This window comes from Centruroides vittatus, unplaced genomic scaffold (genome assembly GCF_030686945.1).
Source record: "Centruroides vittatus isolate TY-2023 unplaced genomic scaffold, ASM3068694v2 contig_397, whole genome shotgun sequence".
In the NCBI taxonomy this organism is placed as follows: Eukaryota; Metazoa; Arthropoda; class Arachnida; order Scorpiones; family Buthidae; genus Centruroides; species Centruroides vittatus.
Window position 1 is genome coordinate 525,153 of NW_027122212.1, and position 25,613 is coordinate 550,765.

Here is a 25,613-nt window from a genome sequence, read left to right on the forward strand (position 1 = left end):
TTGGGCTAATTTTGAGCTATGGCGTCAGTCAAACGTAAACCATTTGGCAGTTCGACGAAAGGTTTACGTTTGCGGTCAACGCATTTTGCCGTAATAAGACTTGTTTATTAGAAATTAGATTATAATCGAAGCGAATGATATAATATAATATAAAGATGGCTCCAGTGGTAGAGGTTCAAAGTGAAGCGGTGGAGGAAAAAGAAACGGTGAAGGAGACACCGTCCAAATTGACAATTGGAATTATTTATCCCCCTCCAGAAATGAGAAGTATCCTTTTTATCTCTTCCTCACTTCAATTGCACTTACAAAAAGTTCCCAAATAATACTTAAAAAATGACACATAATATAAAATGTGTTAATAAATCATCTGATATTTCCTAATGTCAATAAACAAAATGTATAGAATTAGAAAATTGATAGCAATAATATGTTTAATCTTGTACAAATATACCAGTACTTGCATTAAACTTGAACATTTTACAATTTACTTTCTGTACAAGTGTATGCTTATACTAAATAAAAACTTTTATTAATTGGAAAATGGGTAATTGAGATTTCGTATTAGTAAAGTGTACAAAGTGTACGCCCGAATCTGTAAAATAATAATATGATGAGATTTTTTGGTAAAAGGTGACGATTAGTATCGGTAATAAATTATAGGTTCCGTCTATTAATGTTAGCACTGATTTTGCGTCTGTTTATTTCTGAAAATATTTTGTTTATAAAATGTAGATTTAATAATTGGCACCGACGTCGGTTAATTAAATATGTAGTTTTAGTCAGTTTTGAGTGACAAAATGTACAAAGATCAAAATAAAATGAATTCTTTAGAACAAAACATGTTTGAATTGCATAATTCAAATATATTTTATGTACAAAGTTGATATAAAAGTAAATTAAATAGACAAATTATTTTATATTAGTATATTTTCGAATTTTAAAATTAAGTTTTTACAATATTTTAGATTTTGTATACTGTGTGTAACTTATGTCACGTATAAAATTTATATACTTGGTTTGGAATTTTACAGTGAGAATTATGCCATAATTTCATAAAAATATGAAATACTGATGTGTATGGCAGTGATAAAATGCAATTTACCTGATGATGTCCAAATCACTGAGAGATGTTGCTGCAGTAGTTGTTTGAAATGACTGGCCTAAATAATGTTTTCAAATATTGAATGATGTTCTTGGCTAAAGATTGAAATGGCTTGAAGTTTAGTGGTGAAAGAATATTACAGAGGCCTTCGGAAAGTTTTTGTGGTGACGAGGGTCTACTGCAAAAAACTGTTGCAAGATGTATACAATGGTTCAGAAGAGGATGAGAAATAAATGAGTGGTCAGGAAGACCTTCTGTGGATGAATGATAGTTGGAAATGGAGGTATCGCTGCTGAAAGAAGACAGAAAGTGGGAAGTTTGAGAACTTGCTGCTAAAGTTGGACTGGTGCACACAACAGTTCTACATTTCTTAAAGACCAAATTACAAAGATGAGGAAAATTGAGCTTGTTGGGTTCCTTGTCATTTGACTGAACAGCAAAAATGGCACTACTATGAAGTTGCAAAATTGCATGTTGAACATTATGGAAGGGAAGGAGATGCATTCACACATCACATTTTGTGGGTAATGCTCGAAATCAAGAGAAAAAATTATACTTGTACGAGACTGGAGTGACAGACATCAATAGAACTAAGTTTGCTGATGGCAATGAACATTTTCCAAAATTATGGTAATCAATCTTATAGATGGGTGAAGACTATATTGAAGGAATGAAAATAACACATATCTCAAATAAATTGTACAGTACATGCTACTCTTTTAGCTTTGTTTGTAGTGAACAGGATGTGACACCAATATATTCTACATTGACACCAAATCTTTTATTTTCAAATGGAATACTGTATATCCATGTGGTGTGATTTGTCCAAATAGCAATAGTCTGAACACTGTGAAGTTTCTTCAGTAGCATAACCTGGTTTTAATACTCTTTGTTATTTCTTTATGGATATTCTCAAAATCCTTATCTGTTCTGTGCCTAGGTTATTATTGATCCTGTATGAAAATTCATTGATTAACTGCTGAACTTTCTAAGTTAACCATGCTGAGTAACTACTGTTCTAATGTATGATAATTATGTTTGGATATTGAGAATGTCAGAACAGTATGTGTGAATGTACTGTACATCTTATTAGTGTGGTAAATGCAAAAATTTTAAAGCATAAACTTATTGATGAAATATTCTTTGCTTATTTGGACCTTTTAACAAACACACCTTTCACGTCATTTTTGTTAAAGCTAAATTAAGAACAAAAAATGTTCTTAATTTTTCATACACTGTGAAAAAACTAATCTGCTTGTATAATATATAAGTGGAAAAGTTTATTTGATTATTATATAAACATTTTTGTATTATAAAAATTGTTATATGTATTTTAGCCTGTAAATTTGTGTCAAAAATTTTATTTACTTGCTGACGAGGAATGGAAAATATTTGAAATGCATTTGAGCATAATGAAAAGAAAAACAGAAATAACCTAGAAGTTTTTTCTTCCTTCTGTAGTACAAGTATAATCAATCCTGATTAAAAAAAAAATGCCCAGGTAGGCAAAGAATATTTTTAAACAAATTAAGAACAAGAAGCATACTTTACAAATAAAATAATAAACTTTTTTATCTTTTATCTAAAAAACTATATTTAATTGTTTATTAAAATTTTAAAAACTTGAAATATATCATATTCATAGATGTTATTGATATCACATCTAGCTATGGAACTTGCCAACTTGAAGATCGTCACCTATGCAGATTGAAAATGTTAGTTTTATTAAATACTGGAAATAATTCAAGGTTTCTCTGTTATGGTTTCTATTTTATGTATTGCAATGAAAATAATTTATAATTTGACTTATAGCTTTAACCTGAATTAATCTTTCTTAAAATAAACTTGATGATGATAATTTTCAGTTCAGTAAAAAAATTGTTCTAAGAACTATAGAGTAAAGGATGTTGAAAGACTTGATTAATATAAAATTATTGAATATTATCCTTTATCTACACTCAGATATTGTTGATAAAACTGCAAGTTTTGTTGCAAGAAATGGTAAGAATTATATAAATTAAATTTCAAAAAATTGTTTTTTATGTAGTCTTAAATAATAATTTATAATTTATTCTGTTTTCTTAGGTCCGGAATTTGAAGCACGTATTCGTCAAAATGAAATTAACAACAAAAAATTTAATTTTCTAAACAGTGGTGATCCTTACCATGCATATTACCAGCATAAAGTTAAAGAATTCAAAGAAGGCAGAGCAGGTAAGTGGTCAAAGAATTAATGATAATGAAGTAATTACTTCCAAAGACTGAAATAAAGAGAACAAGAAGCAATAGAGTACTTATTAATCATTTTGTATTATAAAATATTGAATTTTTTCAGTTGCAGAACCTGCTGTTGCTCCTCAGCCTACTGCCAAAGTAACATTATTTTTAATGAATTTTTATCTATTAATATTATTTCATGATTAAAGTCTAAAATTTATTTTTACAATAGCCTACTGCATCTGTTCCAAAACCTCCTGAGATTGCTAAAATTACAGAATTGCCTGTTATTCCCAAAGAACCACCTCCAGAATTTGAGTTTATTAATGATCCACCATCAATATCAGCTCTTGATCTGTAAGTAATCTGTATAAATATAAATTTTTATTAGTTTATTCTTTTAATCACAGTTGACATAATATAAAGTTCTATTTTCTAATTAAGGATTACTTAATTCTAGTGTTATCTAATCTTAGTATAAAATGTAAAAAGGTAATGTTACCATAGGTTAGGTTAATTAATAATATCTTCAAGAAAAAAGAACATTCAATAAGTTTGTAGATGCTAAAATTTTAGCAGATATTTTAAACGCTATATTGCAGAATTCTAAAGAGATTTAAAATGTTATTATATACTACATTTACTGTGGTATTATTCACTATTTTTAGAGATGTATATGGTAAAAGATAATGTAATTCCATGCAAAGTGAAAATATTTTAGCACACTGAAATAAAAAAAAATTTTCACATGCAGGCAGAAAACAGACAGAGATAGTTTCTTTAAGTAAACAAAAAAGAAAAATAAATAAATTGAACAATACTAAAGATTGAAGTTTTGCTGCTACACACAATCATATTTTTACAATACAAAACAAAAAATGACTTCTTTCAAAGTAAGCATTATAATCATATACATTAAATATTATCAAGAGATTCACGTGATATTTTCTAAACAGATAAGATGATATAATCAATTTGTTTAATTATTTTGTAACTGTTGATCAGGAAATTATAATTAAATAAAAGTTTATTTTATTACTGTAAACAGTTACAAATATCTAAATAAATAATTGATATACAGATATCCCTTGTTTAACATGGTAGTTAGGTTCCAAAAAGTGCCATGTTATGCAGATTTGTGTTACATAAAACAGAGGACTAGTACAAAACATAGGGCTAGGTTCCAAAATTTAGCAAAAGTACACTATTTTTTTCAAAATTAAGAGAAATATGTTTGTTGAAGCAATCAATAATCACAATGAAAAGTATTGTGCATTAATATTAATTTTTTCTTCACTGCTAAACGCTACTAAATACTACTAAACGAGAATGTTTTCTTTTTGGCAAAACATCTTCTCAGCTTTCCTGTTGACCTTAATTTGAAGTATCAACAACATCTTGATTTTTCTCTACTTTTTTCATAAAATTGATATTTTCATTTGCTTGCCTAAGAGATCTTTAAAAATTTAATCTTTTTATATTGTAACTTTTAATTTAATTTATAAAAACAAAATTTCAAATAACTTGTAATTATTTTGAAGAAATGATTATTAAAAATAGTCAATCAAAAAATATGACAATATAACAGGAAAAAAAAAAATTGTTAGATTATTATATAAAAAGATTGGAATTTCTGATATACAAATAAATAAATGAAATTTATTTTAGATGCATTTGTTTTTGTCTTACTATAAATATATAGGATACATAAATGTATTCGAGCTAAAATAAGGTATCTGTACACATGTTTATACTATTTTAGAACCTGTATAGATTTTACTTATATTGTAAAAAAAACTATACTTATTTCTAAAAAACTATAATTATTGCTGCATTGCAAGAAATGAATTGAAAATACTTATTGAGAAATATGCAGTTTCTTACACTTTGATTAGTTAATTTTATATTATTTTTATAATTTATTATAAAATTTTGATTTAATATTTTTTTATTTAGGGATGTTGTGAAATTTACAGCACAGTTTGTTGCTCGTAATGGACGTCAGTTTTTGATGAATCTTATGAATCGCGAACAGAGAAATTATCAATTTGATTTTCTAAGACCCCAGCATAGTCTTTTCAATTACTTCAAAAGCTTGCTTGAACAATATACAAAGGTAAATTTTTTGAATATTAGATAGTAAATATTGCATTTACATGTGTAATCTTGTATTCAATATCATCCATGAAGAGCAAAAATAAAAACTTATTTTTTACTATTTACTAGAGTATTTAATAAATTAATTTTCTTTAGATATTAAATATATTTGGAGGATTTTAAAAATGAGATAATTTAGTGTGTATTAAAAGATAAACAGCAATAGAAATAATAAAAGTTAAACTAATTAACTTTTTGGAGACTAACCTTAAAATCAATATCTTTTTACTGCCAAAGTACTTTCAAGCCAACTAGGCTCATCTTCAGGGGCTAAAAATAATAATTTAAACAAATTTCTTTTCCGATATAATGAAGCTAAATTGACTCCACTTAATCATGTCTTTCATATCTTGACAAAAATGTTTGAATAGAAGCCTACTTTTTATAGAACAATAAAATGGTCCAGTTGAAAGGGGGATGTTAGATACATTATCAGAAAATCTCAAAAAAAAATAAAATATTTTACATTATGAAATGTCAAAATTTAATTTCTAACATGTGGGAATGAATATGTCATATTATTTTGTTAGATTTAAGACACAAATGATTATATTCTGATACTTGTTATGATAAATGATTGTCATTTTTTAAGATGCTTTGATTTTTTTAAATTTAAATACACTTTGGCCTGTTTGTCTTTTTTAAAGTGTTTAATAAGAAAACAGTGCAAAGAAAACAAAAGAAAAAAGAAACAATTAAAAAAAACTTTTTTAAGCTTCTTTTAAAAACTTTATAATTGCTTAACTCTCACTTCTTTGTGTAAACTGTTCCAGAATTTTATGGGCTACTGTTAGTTTAACCTCCGGAAACAAATAATTATTTTTCATTTAAAACTGTAGTTTGTTGGTCTACAATATTTATTGATTAAATCAAAAAGAAAGCAGTCAGTTTTTTGTTGTTTTATTAACTTAGTCATCCAACGTAATTTCTTTTAAGTTTTAATATTCTTAAACATATTTGATTATTTTTATAAACTTATAATTACCATATAAATATCATTGATAAATATTTTACTTTAAGTAATAGAAATTACAAAAATTAAAACTTTTCTAATTGGGCTGATTAATGTTTGTTTGTGTTTGTCATTTTGTGTTAAATTGAGGATAGTCTATTCAATATCAGTTCAGTTTCAGATCAGATCTATGATTATTTGTTTTTTGTATTTATGAAAAATTTTAACTCGACTTTGTCTACTCTGATGTGATGGATTCAAGAATTTATGATTATTTTGCCATGCCAAATGATTGATTATAAAAAGTTGCATGGGAATAATAATTTAAAATATGATGTTGGAATGAAATAAAAGTTAGAATTTTAATATGTGAGAAGGAGTAGCTTTGCTAGAATGAACTGTAAAATAATATTTTTGAGTATTAAATAAACAAAGGTGATCTTTATTAAAGGAAAACAATATTTATGGAAGATAGATAGATAAATAATGAATATTAATCATCTTAATGTTGATTATTGTTTTATTAATCTATATTCAATTTATTTTATATATTTTTAAAAGTATGTAAAAACATATGTCATGTTGGAAGATCAAATTTGTGTTTATTAAATAAAATAATTAATAACTTGGCTATCTCATTAATTAAATAGATTATTTTAATAATTAGAGAATATTAATTATGAAAAATAATGAAAATATTTTATTAATTATAATAATTAGATTTAAAAACAGATGTTAAAGTTGAAAATTGGAAATTTAATTTCAGATTCTGATACCACCTAAGGATTTAATAAACAAACTGAAACAGGAAGCTGACACACCAAAATTGGTAAGAAAATTTTACAAAATTATTTTAGAATATCAATTTGTTATTTCAATATTTATTTCTACCAGGTATTAGATCAAGTAAAATACAGAGTAGAATGGACTAAACATCAAGAAGCTATTAAAAGAAGGGAAGAGGAGGAGGCTGAAAGGGAAAGAGGTAATAATAATTTTACATTGCAGTTGTCAACTATATAGGGAAAAAGGGCCTATTTATTGGAAAGATGAAGGTTGTATATTGGCGTATATTTATAATTGTTATTGCAAAGCTGATATGAATTAAAATATTGTTTCAAAAAAAAATAAATAAATGTCAATACCAATTTAAATATATTAATTGAAATATTAAAGAAATAAATTATAAATTTTTATAAATTTTAAACTCATTTTTCAGTTCAGTATGCTCAAATTGATTGGCATGATTTTGTTGTTGTGGAAACTGTTGATTATCAACCAAATGAACAAGGTAAATAGAAATATAATACTTTTATAGAATAATATTTTAAAAAATTCTAAAATATTAAATTGTTTATTGCAGGACTTTTTCCACCACCTACAACTCCAGAAGAAGTTGGTACAAGAGTACTCGCACAACAAAGATTTGAGGAAGAAGGGGTAATTAATCAATTTATTTTTAAATTGTACAAATATTTTCTGCTAAAAATAAATACTGTTTACTAACTCTCTAATGCAGGTGTTAAATGTAACTTTCTAAAATTTTCATATTTTAAAAATTTAGGCATCTTATTACCTTAACTTTCATGTACAGTACATGGAAATTTTTATGAAAGAATATACATATAGTTTACTTTAAAATTTATGCAAAAATTAGCATTTTTGCATAAATTTTAAAGTAAACTATATGTATATTCTTTCATAAAAATTCTATTCTTTCATAAATTAATTTTAAAATACTTTGCTTTTATTTGTATTATAATTGTGCGGTTGTAGTTTTTATGTTTGCATTATAATTAAAGAAGTATTCAAATTTTTTTGCATTTATTAAAAATTTTTTCGGATAAAACATGTAATAGATGATAATTTTTTTTTGTTTTTAATCTAAAGTTTATTTCTTTGCTTTAATTTTATCAGGAAGAAGTTGAAATGGAAGTAGAATCTGATGATGATGGTAATGACACAGAGGTAAACAACAATGAAAAATCTGTACCAGATAATATACAGGTATTGAATGAGTTAATTTTAATCAAAAGGATTTACTGTAATTTAGAAACTACTGTAACTTAGAAACTAAGGTTTTACTCTAATTTAAATCAAAAAATTTAAGAATATACATTTTGCTATTTGGATAAAACATTGTATTTTATAAATAATCATGAGATTTAGAAAAAACAATTATAAATTGTTTTTTCTAAATCATGATTATTTGGTTCAGTATCAAAACTATACAATAGCTTATGGTTCTGATATTGAGTATGATCACCACTGCTACTAGACTTTTCCCCGACAATATTAAGAAGTATTTCTTAACTCTGTTGTCATGATTGACTAGCTACTACTAAATATGCTAGCTATAAATGCATGGATATTCTATTCTCTTATTGTCATATAACAAAATTAATATAATTGGCAAACTATTGGTAATGTCCAACGTGCTCCAATAAGTATATTGTATAAGATGTGAAAAGTACAATATATTATTTATGATATGAAGCATGCTGTAGAATTCACATTTTACAAATGAAAATGATGGTTAAACTGAAATTGTTTTTAATTTTTTTACTCAAAGTAAAGATTCTCACTCATCAGAAATGAGCAGGTGACTAATTTTTTAAGTTCTGTGATCACAGAAATAAAAATTACTGATATTGTTTTTTATTTCTATGTAAATATAAAATTTTACTCTATTTTCTTCAGTTTAAATTAGAATATTTTATAAGTTTTTGATATCATAGATGCAATTTTAGTAAAACATTAAATTATATATTTCAAAATGCCAATTACATTATTAAAAGATAAAAATTGATAAATTTATAATTTAAGCCAACCAATATGTTACTTATAATAAATCAGCATGCATTAGACATCATCTGGATTTTATAATTAATTCAGATTAAGTTGGTATTTGCAACTGATAAATTGTTGTTATTCTTCAAGTAGAAATCAGAATAAATACAGTTAAAAATAAATAAATAAAATGAGAAGTGTAAGTTCATTGTAATAAATTTACGTAGAAAATTATCATCTGAGCATTTCAACAAACTCAGAATTCATTAAAATTACTTTAAACATATCTTTATATAGAAAGTTCTTTAAATAAAATTGTTCAACCCAACCCAAATGTTCAAACTATACAAGATTATCTTTAGAGCTAGCTGGATGGCCAAGGTTATTCAAGCATCAACTTAATACTCTGGGAACTCTGATTTGAATCCAGGCAGTTGAAAAACCCGGGAATTTTTTTGGGGTGGTATGTCAGTCCTGCTCCTCATCCAGCTGCCCTTTTGTAGGTTTGGTCAAATGCTCTCATCATATCCATTGTGGGTGTGATTAAAAGACCCTCTTAGTGCCCACAGGACAGAACAAAAAAAAATTATCTAGAGAGTATTTTTTACAGTTTTTAAAGTTAGAAATAACTAAACGAAAGTCTAATTCTTGTAAATATTCAATTTTTATAATAATTCATTTTAAAAATCAAATGTTTATCATCATTCTATTTGCAAAATACTTACTAAATTTCATGATAGATGTGAAATTGTGAATAAATGCAAAAGATATTGTTTCTGTAAGGTATATTAAAAATGTTTTGCTTTAATAAAGAGAAATGAGTTGAGAGCAATAAAATAAAAATATAATTTTTTTAAGAAAAATTTCTTACATTGAACATTTTAAAATGACATCTGGCATATATAAAATTGTAAATTCTGAAAATTATAACTGTATTTAAAATATTTGACTTTATTATTATTTATTTATTTTGAAATTAATTTAACTAATAAGATTTTAATGAAAATTTTTCACAAATTAGATACAAGACATGGAACAAGATTCTTCTGATGATGATTCAGAAAAACCACCAAAATCTCACAGTCCACCACCACAACCACCAAAAGAAGCTCCTCCACAGCCACCGCCACTTCCTCCACAACCTGATCAAGTCATTATCAGAAAGGATTATAATCCTAAAGGTTTGAAATTTTTAAATTTACTTTTCTGATTAATGTTTTATAAATCACCAGTTTAAAAAATATTCAAAAGCTTTTCAAATACTGACGAGTCAACAGTTTTATTCAAAAATGCATTTTTTAAAAATAGTTTTGAATATCATAAATTTAACTTCTAGAGCAAATCTTTCAAATTATATCTTTTAATTTTAGCCTTACATTTAATGCAATTTTGTAATTGAAACTGTTCTTATGAGATTGTTTCTACTTTATTTTCAGCTGAACATTTTTTAAAAATTAATAAATTAATACAATGAAACATTAAAAATTGAAAATGTAATCACTATAGTTAGTCAAATATACGTGGTACGATCCAAAAGTTCGGGGACTGCAGTATTCTGTGACAACAAAAGCATGTATTTGAAGTTACAGGGTATGAAATGGATTCTATGAAACCACCTCTACGTTTTCAGGTTAATTTTGCCCATGTCATGTGATTAAACTGCGAGCGCTGCTGTTTTTTTTCCAGAGATGGTTACCTTTGTTCTGCGACGTAATAAAAGTGGAGTTTCAAGAACAACCTCCAATATTAAATTTTGTCAGCGGTTTGGTAAAACACCTACGGAGACTTTAAAATTGCTAAGAAAGGTGTACGGTGATTCTACCATGGTGAAGTCGAAATGTTGGAGGTTGTTCTTGAAACTCCACTTTTATTATGTCGCAAAACAACGGTAACTATCTCCGGAAGAAAACAGCAGCGCTTGCGGTTTAATCACGACATGGGCGAAATTAACCTGAACACATAGAGGTGGTTTGGTAGAATCCATTTCATACACTGTAACTTCAAATACATGCTTTCGTTGTCATAGATTACTGCACTCCCCGAACCTTTGGATCGTACCACGTAAAACAAATAAATTATATTAATAATAAAATATTGAAATTTAAAGTTTTCAATCATGCTAACATAAATAAGACACAAATGAAATAGAAAATAAATAAGTAGAATAGATATTAAGGTTAGCAATGAAATTTTGAATAAGTGTAACATTTCAATAAGCAAACATATATAATTATTTTTATATGAACTTAAAAATTTAAATCAATAAATAGAGAGGTTGCGGCTGACGTTTTCAGCCCAAAATGTTAATGTCGGACATTGGGTGTCGCCATCTGGCAATTCTAGAAGGTTGATAATGGCATTTGTTATATCTAACATGGTGAATAGAAGTTTGGCTTAAACTTCTTCATTTTTTTGTGTTTGGGGTTAAAATTATGACATATTTTTTTAAAATAATGTTTATTTAAGCATTTATGAATAATATTGTAAAGAAACAGACGATATTAATCCAGAAATTATTTAATTATTCAATTTTTTTGCAAGTGATGTGAAGTGCCTATAGAATTCACATATATTTCTGTTCATAATAGCTTATCATAATTCTGTAGGAATAGGTTTGTTCTTTCACAGCATCTTCTACCATCAACAGCGTAATATGTTTGTAAATTTTCTAAAAATAATTTCCCAAGCTGCTTTCAGATTTATATAAGCTGCTACTTTCCCCAACAAAAGTATGAGGCAGTCCCATCATCCTATTGTATGGTAGGAGACATGACGCTAATTAAAAATAATTACTTAGTGTTGTTAAACATCTTATAAATACTTTAAAATAGTTTAATTTGTTTATTTACCTTCATTTGTCGTTGTTAAACATGTTCCACCATTTTTCAACAATATTCCATGAGTCAGTGTGCAATGTGAACATGTAGTGCAATGTGTTTTACTTGGAGTTCAAATGTTGAATGTGTACTTCTGCTTACTGTACCAGTGTAACATTTGAACTTTGGCCGCAACCTCTCTAATATCTCAGATAGTCTCCAAATATAAAAATCATTCAAGAAATACCTTGATGACTTTGATAATAAAACAAATCAATTTAAACTTTCCAGATATTTTTCATAAACACATTCATCAAAAAGAGTTTAATAATTAAATGTAACTAAGCTTAAAATTCTTAATAGCATTATCAAATCAAATTAGCTACATTGTCAAAAGTGATGTCCATCATTGCTGTAAAACATATAAATCTTTTGCATTATAGACAGCTAATTTATTGTGATGATGAATTCTAACATAGAGCAATCTTCTGTCTAGAGAGGACAAGTCTCACTACATGAAATCATTTATTATAATTAGTTTGCTTTCTAGTCTTAGAAAGCTTATTACACTGGTTATTTACTGATTTAATTAACTGGTTATTAACTGGATATTAATTTTAAACACTTGCCAATGAAGAATTATCAAACTATAGAAAAACATTTAGGCTATCTAAAAATTATTTCTCTCAGAATTTTTTCATTATCATATTTGTATTAAATTTCTATCTACCATTATTGCTTTCAAGATCAAATGAGTCTAAACAAAGATAAAAAGATTTCCTAATTTCTTAACTGAAGGATTAGTTTTTTAATCTTTCTTCATCCCATTTATCACTTATTCCACTTTTTTTCTTTTGATAATTTGTAAAATAAGGGAAAGTATCACTTAGTGTGCATGAAAAATCACACTATTTTTCCCATAAAGATCCAGATATAGTTATTTTTTTTATAATCATTTTATAGTTAGTGTTAGGAAATTTTTATCAAGAAAATTTTGCTATGCTGCTTAAAAGCCTCTTCAACTGATCCTGTGCTGCTTTTTCAATATTTGACAGATTTTGATGCTTGACTATTGACATAAGTATTCATTGTAACACATTCTCAGATTGACATAACTGCCCAAATGATGTGATATGTATAGATATTAACTTGATATTATTACTTAACATCATGAATACTGATATATGTACAGTGTAATAAAATTTATTTTAAATGTTTATTGTTTATAAAATGTTCTATAAAATTAAATATTTTGTTTTGGTAAAACATAAAAAACTTATTTTTTAATTTTAAACTTGTAAAGTGATCAATAAAAATTGTCCTAATAGTGGACTTCATGAACAATGGTGGGTATAATATCTCAGCCTTCATTACATCCTTTAGTAAAAAGTGTGGAAGTTCGATTCAGTTTTCTATTAGAATGAAGTGGTTGTCATGAAGTTCAGTATTTTATTAGGATAATTTATTATTAAGCTTTTCACAAGTTTAAAATGTAAAAATAACTTTCAACCATTACCATTTTAATGTTAAAAATTTTTGTTATAAAGTAAATCTATAATGAAGATGAAAAGACTAAAAATATAAATTATTGAAATAAATATATACAGTAAAACCTGTCTATGGCAACCACACACAATTCCTTTCAAAAAGTGGTCTTTTAGACAAGTGGTTGTCCAAAACAGGTGGTTATGTAATTCTGTATTTCTGCACATATTTTGCACACGTTTTAGCCGTTTCTTGTAAATAAAACTCAAGGTGAACAAAAATAAGTGAATTTTTTCAACGATAGAACTATATTGGTATTTTATTCGTATTGGATAACTCAGTTAACAGGTGTCATCGTGATTTTATAAGACAGATTTAATACCAGTATTTTAAAGATTAATACAGTATTTGCATTTTCTTGATTACAATGCACACTTTCTTTTTTCTGACTTAATTAATTCAACTTAGTTCTCTTTGTTCGCTCCTCAGTTATGTGTATTAAGTCATTGATATAGAAGCACGTCATATCTCTCCACCACTTTGGTTTTGGTTTTTATTAGTTTAATCTTATTTTAACTTTAAAAATACTGTATTTTTTTTAAATAATTAATATTTTCTTAAGTACAATAAGAAAAATTTTTAATTAATAATGAAAAGAAACAATAAAATTCTTTTTATAATATGATTTCATTACATCAACGACAATTGCAGAATCGAAAAAGGAAGGTTGCCTGTAAAACTGATTTTTGTGTTAATGCATTTATTGTTTTTTGAATATTTGTGTGCGAAAATTACTTGGATATTATTTTTCTAAAAATATCATGGAAATAAGCTAGGTTGGTACAGAAACTATTTATTGCACATGTACTGTATTATGAGCTTCAAAAAATAAATAAATAAAATAAATTTTATCAAACGATGAGATCAGCATTAATTGTATCGTGTACAATATTTTATACCCCTAAGGAAAATACTGTAGGTCTAGAGTACAATAAATTGACAGTAAAGATACAGTATGTACTCTTGTATTTAGGGTCATGTACTGTACCTGTATTTAAAATTGTGTAAAATACAACACAGTTTTAAAGCAATTTAGAACAAAGAATTTAATAAATTAAATTTACATGTACAGGTTAGACAATATTTACATGTGCTTATTAAAAAATTCCGTCACCTTAGTCTGTCTAATCTGTTTTAACTTTTGCTTTAAGATGGCTTGGCTTTCTCAAGCTCATTTTCAATTAAATCTATGCTTTCCAAAAGTCGTGAAACTATTTACTGATGAGTCTTTTCCGTAACCATAAATTGATCCTCCCAGTCTTCAAAGCATTGAACATCTTCAGTAGCTACAATGTTGTTAATTTGTGCAGCAAGTTCTTGAAGTTCCACTTCTAAAATATTTTCAGCATTGGGAGCATCTGCAGCATCATGAAAAAAAGCCACATTTTCTAAAACATTTGCTAATCGTTTCAGAATTTACTCCCTTCCAGGCATTTTTTAATCCATTTAACTGCATCCAGCACTTTCCATTCAAACAAGCAAAAATTTTACAAGTTTTTTTCTGTATAGCATCTTAAACTCCCAGATTATGTCCTTCCTGATCTAATGGTTGAAGGTAGCTCATAGTGTTGAACAGTAGAAATTTCAATTCAACATTCAAAAGTGAAATCTTGGGGATGGCAGGTGGATTATGCAGAAAAAGTAAAATTTTTCTGTTTTGGTTCTTTATTTTTTCATTTAATTTTTCTAGCCGTTCTTGAAAAATGTCTGCTGTCATCAAGCTCTGGAGTTGGCTTTCCAGTCACAAAGTTGCGATGTCAATACCTTTAAAGCATCTAGGTCGAAGTAACTTTGAAATGACCAATGCTGGTTCTTTCTCTCCTAATGCATTACAGCAAAACATTACAGTCAGGCATTCTTTCACCATCTTGCCTCCTGAACACTTCTTTCCCTTTTTGATTAAAGTTTTTTCTGGAATGGCATAAAAAATTCCTGTTTCGTCTGTGTTATAGACATCACAATAATCATATCCATCTATCATCGAAAGAACATGCTGTTTCCAATCTTCCACATTAACTTGATTGACATCATTACTTTCACCACACAAGGTGCAATAAACAATGTTATGACGCTTCTGGAAACTTTCCAGCCATCCATTGCTGGCGAAAAACAACAAAATGCCTAATTTTTCTGCAAATTCACATCCTTTTTCCTGAATGATTGGTCCACTCAAAGGACTACGTTTAGCATTGCCTTTTAAAACCACTCCCTTACCAATTTGTTTATCTCTTGTTTGGCTGCTTTCTTTTGCTGTCCTTGTTTCCATTGGTTTCCCATTCCTCCAGTATTGACTTCTTCCGTTGTAAAATTTTGAGAATTTGCATTTTTCCAATGTTAAACTTTGCTGCTAATTGCCATTGTTATAAACCATGTTCAGTTTCTCTAACAACTTTAACATAATCTTCTAATGACAGCACTTTGCACTTCTTTCATTTTTTGAACATTTTTGAACAAACTGAAATGAATTTCCTTTGTAGCTAGATTAATTCATTAACACTTGCACCTAATTTCAAGAGTGGGAGAAGTGCCTGAGGTGGGTTCAAACAAGAGTTTAGACTAATTCATTATATTAGGAGGGGAAAACGTTGAGATGGGTTTGAATGATAGTTTAGACAAGATATACTCGAGGAAGTGGTCACTTATTACAGTTGTTGCATGTTGTTTCTGACCAAAAATTGATGCCTGCAGTTACGTTACACAGGTAGTCATTTAACACAAGTAACTTACACAAAGAATCATATAAACTATTCCATGCCACAAATTTTTGCCCATTTTGACAGGTGCCTGTCGAATGCGGGTGGTCATCTAAGCAGTTTTTACTGTAATTTTATTTTTATTTGAAATATCACTTGCATTTACCTTAATAGGAAATATCATGTTTATTCTAAAATTCAAATTTTCCATTTGAACCATATTATTTATGACATCATGCATAGAATTGAACCTGAGATAGCAATTTGAAAAAAAGGAAATGATTGTGGAAAAAATTCTTGAATCTGTTTACAAGATTAAATTTGTGTCCAACTACAGAAACTAGCTGATTCTTCAAGACTAATGTGTTACTGTGATCATCGTCAAGGTCAAAACTCCAAAATTAACTTATTATAATCATGTGTTATTTAGATGTCTTACTGTGACATTGATTTAACTGGCTCAATTCAGCATCATAAAAATTTCTAAGAGCTGGAAACCTATAAGCATTGAGTTTCTTCTAATTGTTTTTAGATTCTCTCATTTTTAATCATCTGAAATAGCATCATATTTTATTTGAAGATGATTATATCATATCACTAAGGTCTTTTTTTTTTATAGTTTTTCTTAATTTTTTAAAATGGCATTTTAATAGCATATAAATTTCCATACATTTGTTTCTTTTTTCGTATGTCTTCCAGGTGCAGTATTTTAATGGTCCTTCAAACGATAAACATATAAAACAGTTAAAAGATTATTAAAAGATATTATGTCATTGTAAATGAGTTTGAGAATGTTTCTTAAAAACAAATTTCTTATCTGTTAGATTCTTTCAAGATTTTTAAATTCAAAAATTAAAATTCCAGTCTAAAGTGTAATTTTAAAAATCTAAAATTCTGTTGATTTGTGATGACACAAATTTAAAAATTGCACAAGTTCAGATTACTGTAACTTATATATATAATATATATATATATATACACAGTATATGTATTTTTTTTTTAATAAAAGGAAATTATCTATTGATAACAAGATTTGAAATAAAATTAGTTACACTTAAGAATAATAGAATAATAGTGTATATGTAATATTTATGAAAATAGTTTTTATGTATTATTTTTATTAATTTTCTCTACTAGTAATGATTTAATTTCTTTTTAATATAGTGACTGCCAAGGTTCAGCCAACAACAACAGAACAGTATCTCATCTCTCCAATTACAGGAGAGAAAATACCAGCAGATAAGATGCAAGAACATATGAGAATTGGTAAGAAAATTTTGATTGTTATTAATTAGGGAGAAAACCCAAACAGATGACTGAACAGGATTTTATTAATAAATTTGTTTTCATTTACTAATTTAAAATTTTTTACAAAAAAGTTGTAAAGATTGGCATCTCTAATTTTCTTTAAAAATAATCATAATTATTTCATAGTTATGTACAGTACAATTGAACTTTGAAATAGGAAAATAATTGATTTAAAGTTAATATTTAGTTTGAATAAACCATTTTTTCAATATATACAACCTCTAAGAACAAAAAAATATTAGATTTATTAATTTACTTTTGTATTAAAGTACAATAGAAACTTGTTTTATACTTAGATTAAGTACTTTGAGATACTAGTATATTAAATTTGCATAAATAAAAACAATTCATAATATATTATAATGCTGTGTGTTCCAAGTATACAAAATCTAGAGATTATTTTTCATAAAATTAATACAAAAAACTTTATTAAATTTAAATATTATGTAAATGGATTTATATCCTATTTTTCTATAATAAAATATAAATAGGTCTACTTAAGTAAAATTAGTAGAATCATTGGATATCTCAGAGTTGTAGCAGTTTTTTGTCGTCTTTTTTTAACTTTTTTTAAACATTTTTCATGTTTATGGTTATATTGTAACAGGTTACTTAAATTCCTATACACAGTATGAGTATTCATTATATTAATTTACTTTTTTATTAATCTCTTTCAGTTTTAAATGTCTTCATGTTATATAATAATAAATTTTATTATATTTTCTATATTAATATATCTAATGCATAAAGAAAGTTTGTTAGTTTGTTCTTTATACTCAATTTGAGCAAATGCAACAAAACTTTTATTTGTTTTTATAATTTATATAAAAATTAAGATGAGTAAAATACAAATACAAGTAATATCAGCCTAATTTTATACAGGATTATTGGATCCAAGATGGGTAGAGCAGAGAGACAGAGCTGTGAATGAAAAAATACAACAAGAAGAAGTGTATGCACAAGGTAATTTAATCTTTCTAGTTATTACATAATTACTATGCAGATAATGATATGCAGTAAATAAATAAACAATTGCATGGTCCAATTGTCATATATTTTAAAGTGTTCATTTATTGAATCTGAAATTTATAGAAATACAGTATTTAATTTTTTATTTAAAGATAAATATTTTAATTCAAAAGTTTTAGAATTATTAAAAATATCTTTCAGTTCTATTAATGTTGGTAGGCTGGCAATTATAGAAATTAAATTGATCTAAATTAATGGTATAAAAAAAATTTTTTTAGGTTCTGCAATTGAAAGTAGCTTGAAACAGTTTGCTGAAAGACGTACAGATATCTTCGGATCAGGAGATGAGGAAACAGCTATTGGTAAAAAGGTAACAAGAAATGGCTATTTTATCATAAAATATATTTTAAATACAGTATAAAAAGATTTAAAGTAGTGAAGTTAGAACTATATAATTACAATATGTTAATCAATCAGGAGCAAATTCAAACCTTTTTATAAAATATTTATTTATAATATAAACAAATAAATGCAGATTGGTGAAGAAGAAAAGAGACGACCTGAAAAAGTTACTTGGGATGGTCACACTGCAAGTATGGAAGCTGCTACACGTGCTGCCAGAGCAAATATTACTATTGAGGAACAAATTCAACAGATTCATAAAATTAAAGGTTTATTGTAAGTAATGTAAAAAATTATCTATTATAAATATTCTAAATTTGTTCACTTATATTTTTTCTCATGATATATTTTATATGATGGTTTATTGTTTTGAAAGAACATGGAAAGTAATTGTGAAACTTTTGTTGTGTCATTGATATATTACTGCAATGTTCAAGTTGTTTGTTTTAATTCTACAAAAATTGAATTATTCATAATAACTAAAATGAACAATTTGCTGAATTATTGATCTATTTTTAGGCTACATTAATTAATTAGTAAATATTAACATGGCCAAAAAATAGCCCAATAATTTGACAGATCATCTGACTTTAATCAATTAAATCTGGTTTTGAGTTGATGTTATTTGTAACAACATTTTAATTAATTATAATAATGATTTTTATTATGACCATTGAAGCCAAAGAAATCTCATTATATTTATTATTACAACGATAAATAGAATCTAAATCAGTTCTAAAAGAAAAATTATTACTATATTCATCTCCATTTGGCAAGAACCCATTCTCTGAGTTACAGTATATCTTGTTTATCCACTTCCATAATAAAAAGTTTAATAGGAGTCTGTTGTCAAAGTTCACATAAATAATGTGTAAAATCTTCAAATGTCAAACTGTATTTTCATTTCAAATTCTGGTTTAAATATTTATTTTATTTTATTTTACAAAAAATAATAAACTTAATTTATTGTTATTATTTTTTAATTTATGATTAGAAAAATTCAAAACGTAAAATATTTATAAAATTTAATAAATCATATTTGTAAATATATTAGAAATCTTCTAATTAGTAATAAATGTCTATAAAACTAAATGATTTGACAACAACATATTGGACAATAATGTAATCATACTTAGAAGGATTATAAGTTTATTAATGATTATTTATCAATTATAACATTATTAAATATTACATATTAATAAAAAGAAAAATTATATTGATTTGAAACCTAAATGCACTAGCTAACAATTAAAACAGTCATTGTAAAGAAAATTTAATGAATAAACTCATCATGGAATAGTCATAAAAAATATATGATGCAAATATACTTCAAAAACCAATGAATATGATATAAAGATTTCAATATCTTTTCTCCAATTTTTATTTGCAAAATAGTTTTTAATTAAATATGGTGTTTTAAATATAGACCAGATGAAGAGAAAGAAAGAATTGGACCTTCTAAACCATCTCAACAAGGTGACATAATTTCTGCTGCTACTATAGCATCAAATGCTACAACATCTGCACCTCCTTTACCAGCTACTTCAGCCTCTGTTGTAAAAGCACCCCCTATGCCTCCATCATCCACTCTTCCTGGTACTACTGTCATTCAGAGAACACATGCTCCTCCACACCACATAGCAGTTGCAGCTCGTCCAACTGGTCCAATTCCAGGAATAATACCTCCTCAACCCATAATGCCTCCTCCTCAAACTTTAATGATGCCACCTCTTGCTCCTGCTGCTCCACCACATATTCAACCTCCACCTATAATAGGTATGTATTGTTTTAAATGTTTTTTAAACTTTATTATAACTACTGTTTGTGCCTTATTATGAACAAACAAAATATATTTGATGGAGTAGCTATGCCACAACCACCTCTTGGTGCAGGAATGGGTCCTGCTCCACCATTTGGACAACCTATGGGTGGTATGCCTGCTCCACCACCTCCACAGCATGAGCCCACTGGTCCGTCATTGCTGAGCACCATGGCAGCAGGAATGGCTGCAGAAGAAGAACCCCCAACTAAGCGTCAGAAGACTGAGGAGAATCTCATTCCTGAAGAAGACTTCTTGAAAGAAAACAAGGTTTTTTTTTGTTTTTAGTCAATTCAAATCTAATATATATTTATTATCAATATATATAATTTATTAAATTTATAATAATTCTTGCAGAGTCCAGTGACATTCTGTGTGCAATTGCCAACATTAGCAGAAAAAGCAGACTGGAAATTAAATGGTCAAATCATAACTCTAACTTTGCCACTTACAGATATGGTATGTCACATACATAATTACTCTTTTTATAGAGGATTTATTTAATAATAAAATTTTAAAATATTACTAGGTATCTGTTATTAAAGCAAAAATACATGAAGAAACTGGCATGCCTCCAGGAAAACAGAAGTTGATATATGAGGTAATTTATTCATTTGGATATTTTAGAAAGTAGTTATATTAAATAAATCTCATCATTGATTTCTTACTTTACAGGGTATGTTTATAAAAGATTCTAATACTTTGGCATACTATAATCTCTTGCCATCAACCACTGTCACGGTGCAAGTGAAAGAAAGAGGTGGAAGGAAAAAATAAAAACAGATTTAGATGATCAGAAATTTTAATAAAAAGTGACACATCTTTTATGATGATAAAATGTAATAAAAATTTTATTTACCAATATGAATTTTCTCATAACAGATTTTCAAGTTTGTATTTCATAAATATTAGAGTGAAACAGGATTACATGTAATAAATTTTTTATATATGTGCTTGACAGATCTAAGGAACAGAATGTCAATTATGTATTGACATAACCAATGAGAGAAGGCATAAGTATATTTTTATTTTTTAGTTAATATTTATGTATATTTTGGCTTAGCCAAATAAATTCCAAACTGTAATGTGTTTGGAATAGTATAATTATATAGTAGAATAGAATATTACAATACAGTAAAGGCTAACTGTTAGCCTGATGCATTTTATCAGTCTGTCAGGATAAACTCTCAGAATTTGCATAATCCACAAATGATGTTTATGGACCAACTGTACAATTTCTGTTACATAAAATTGAAATTGCTATTTAATGGATGCATGATATTAATTAGCAATCTTAAAAAAATTTTATGGAATTGTATTCTTGCAGTCACATAAATTTGTTTAATTTTGAAACAAATAAGAATGTTTGAAAATTTATTGGGTATCTATTTTCATAAGTGTAAATGCGTCATAATGTCTAACAAAATATTTTTTATCACTAATGTATAAAACTCATTTCGGTAATGAAATTAATTATTCAAATTAAAACTGAATACATCATCAAAAGTTATTTCAAATGATATCTGATATATAAGTGTTGATTATTGGTTTGAAATTATTATTAAGAATAGTTGAATTGTTATTGTTAAGAATGGTTGAATTGACACAACTAAGGATTTTCTAAAAGTTTCTTGTTTTAATTTAGATATTTCAAAAGTAGCTTTTAGTTAAAATGTTATTAAATCTGATTTTCCAATGTAGAAAAAAAAATTAATTTCAAGATTTTATTTTGTAATAAGCTAGCTCAGAATAAAAAACAATATTTATATAAACAAACATCACTATAACCCAATACATTATAAAACTACAAGCCAACCAATGCCATACGGCATTGGTTGGCATTTGCCAAAAATGTTTTTACTTTCCAAGCTCGTATATAAGTGATCAGTAAAAAAAGAGACCCTCGAAGATAATTTTACATTTTTGGACTGAGAATCTTCAAACATCAAATGAAAAAAAAAGTTTGGGGAGGCCACAATTTTGTCCATCCACCTTAAAACTTAACTCCTATGCTTTCTGTTTAAAAGTTTGTGCATTAGGGGATTGATGCTATTAAATTTTGGTTGTCAAGGGAACAGGGAGAATGGCTCGTGTGTTGTATCTTGAGTATGGTTAGATTTTGTAAATGCTAATTATGAATAAAATTAATTTTTTTTTTTTATAAAACTCATCCCTACCCTCAAAATTAAACTTTTTGCTATTTTATAACAAAACATCAGAACAGATGGTGCCACATGCAGTTTTAAATGTTGCTGGGAAAGTTAAGCAACTCACTGGATTTTTTTTCTCATTTCTTCCATTATGGCCTTTACTCAATGAGAAATCTTGGGAATTTAATGCATTCTAAATTCATTAATAAGAATAAAAGTTATCACTACAGATTGATAATTTAGAGTAAGTTATGTTTTTTTTAGATATATATTTTTATAAAATTTTAAAATAGTGCAAAAATTTCATTGTGTTACAAGGGAAACCTTCAATTTATACAAGAAATAAAGGATGTTTCAAGAGCTATTTATTGTTAATGAGAAAAATGAAAATGAGGTGCAGTTTTGTGTCTCCCCTCTCTAAGTGCCAAAAATGGTCTTAAAAATAACAGCATACATACATATACAAATAATGCACACTATTTTCCCAGCTGCCACTGTAGTGATATGGTAGATTTCATTTTTACTTTCTTTTAAAAGAAATTGAGCTTTTCTGTTTCTGAAATTTTGTTGTATTTAGATGGTCAGTTTTTTACCAGTTTGAACAATTTTGTTAAAGTTGTTGCAGTAGAAACATTACCTTTGTAAAAGGTTATGTAATAAAGTTACTCTTTAATTTGATGGTGGTTAATCATATGCACTTTTTATATAATTTCCCACAATGTTATCTCTTCAAGTGCCAATATTTCATTGTTTCAGCCGTTTTGATATTGTAGGACTGCATCCTCATTTATGAATTTATTGCATGTATATTATTTTTTCATTAAAAACTATCTTTGTAAGAAATAGTAATTGGCACCCATAATGGTATCCAGTTTATCAGAATAGATAAAATTCATATAAATTGTATATACAAATGTTTGATACAACAAAGTCACCAAAAACTATGAATTTTCATTAATATACAGTTAACTAATATTTGTCACAAAATTTTTTACCAAAAATCTACAACACATCAACACACACACGTCAGCAAATATTAAATTTTTCATCATAAATCAATTTAGATTTTAAAAAAATCTAGGTTGATCTATGATGACACAATTACTAGAGGTAGAAAAAAAAATACAAGCTCTTACTACTATGCAAATAGAAAAGCTGATTAGGAAGTGTGAATTATTTGTATGTCTGTACATGTTGCAAATTTTGATGTCATTTTTTTGGCACCTGGAGGAGCCAGACAAAAAATTAATCTCATTCTTCTTGTAAAAAAAAATACATCCCTTAGGCTGTATCTCTTGAAATGGCATTTATTTTGTATGTGAATTGAAAGATTTCCCTTGTCAGTAAAAATGCAGTTTATACATTAAAATTGATGATTAAAAAATTAGTGTTTATTTTTATAGAGCAACAGCTTAATTTGTAAACAAAAAGTGGAATTGTATGTGGATTCGTGTTTTAAGAATGGCAAATGATTAGCTTAATGCTTAGTTGCTTGGGTAATTGTCTATTAATGCATACACTGAGTTATTATTATGAAATTTATTGTGGAGCAAAGTAATGGTATAAAAATTAGGTAAGCTGTATAAAATTGCTTCTTTGAGAAAAATATCAAGATGAAATGAAGATAGAGGTTTTTGGTGAAAACAAAAAAAAAAGTGTATGCAATATGAGTTACATAGAACAAACTTTTGACACTGCATAATAAGCAAAACAGGATAGTGTCAAACACATCTTAACAATTTTGTTAATTCTAAAATAATAGCATCTAGGCAGTCATCTAGGACTACTTGCAGTGGAGGAGAAATTACTGTATAAAATAAAATTATACATTAACTACTGACACCTTAACCACCACATTAAAGACCATACTGTAGTAACTTAAACAGTATTTTTCTTCAGAAAGAAAAATTAAGTTGCTTAGTGGCTGTTTGCAATCCAAATTTTAGAACAATTATATAAATCTTGCATGTATAGGACCCACACAAATGGGGGGTGAAAGGTCAAATAGATATGATTTAGAACACTGTATATTAAAACAATGTCTAAGAATTCATATGTCCATTTCTTACATACACTTAATAATTTGGTTCAGTATTTTACATATGATGTAAATTTAATTTCTACAACAGAAGTTTAGATTTTAAAAAGTCATCATTTATTAAAAATGAAGGAAAAAAAGTGTATTGTAAATGACAAACTAAGCTTTTTTAAAAAAACTTATAACCATACACTGAAAAGAACATCAAAAATTTTAATATAAAAATCAAGAGTTTTTCAAAGTGTCTTTTACAGAATTAGATTCATCATGTTTTCTAAAAAAGCAATGTATAACAATCATAAAAAGTAAAATATTTTACTTACAATTGCAATCCACACACTGTTTTTAATATTCTCCTAGCTTCACAGAGAACCAAAAAAATAGTTGAGATTGCAAATCCTAAGATTATCTTTCATTTAATTGGTAGACTGTTCAGAGTTTTATGAAATATTCTATAAATGTGTTATTATATAAGATGCATTTCTAAAAAAGAAACCAGAATCTCATTTTATGCACATATTCCAAAAGTATATAGAAAATGGAAGTTTGGAGGGGTGTGATTTTCTTACATAATAACAGGTATTGACATTTTAACAATATTTGTATATCCGGAATGTAAATACAGTTAAAGACTATTTGCATTATTTGCTTAAGG

At 26.9% G+C, this 25,613-nt stretch overlaps 1 protein-coding gene across 1 annotated transcript; it reads left to right on the forward strand.

Moving 5' to 3' along the window:
* Positions 1–55: 55 nt before the first annotated feature.
* Positions 56–21,649, forward strand: Sf3a1 (splicing factor 3a subunit 1). Its single transcript, XM_067271356.1, has 21 exons — positions 56–267; positions 3,065–3,103; positions 3,188–3,316; positions 3,438–3,475; positions 3,552–3,676; positions 5,276–5,435; positions 7,195–7,257; positions 7,323–7,413; positions 7,648–7,719; positions 7,792–7,868; positions 8,346–8,435; positions 10,240–10,399; positions 17,437–17,538; positions 18,463–18,543; positions 18,828–18,919; positions 19,085–19,227; positions 20,378–20,727; positions 20,817–21,040; positions 21,128–21,229; positions 21,300–21,371; positions 21,446–21,649. Exons 1-21 carry the CDS (start codon positions 156–158, stop codon positions 21,545–21,547), a joined length of 2,424 nt encoding a protein of 807 aa, XP_067127457.1. The 5' UTR covers positions 56–155; the 3' UTR covers positions 21,548–21,649.
* Positions 21,650–25,613: the final 3,964 nt, after the last annotated feature.

Bases quoted from the DNA above. Each gene is read 5' to 3' on its own strand.
- Sf3a1 (XM_067271356.1), top strand. From the start codon at position 156: ATGGCTCCAGTGGTAGAGGTTCAAAGTGAAGCGGTGGAGGAAAAAGAA. The intron at 10,400-17,436 runs GTTTGAAATTTT...TTTTTAATATAG, and splicing joins AAAGGATTATAATCCTAAAG to TGACTGCCAAGGTTCAGCCA. The intron at 21,230-21,299 runs GTATGTCACATA...AAATATTACTAG, and splicing joins CTTTGCCACTTACAGATATG to GTATCTGTTATTAAAGCAAA.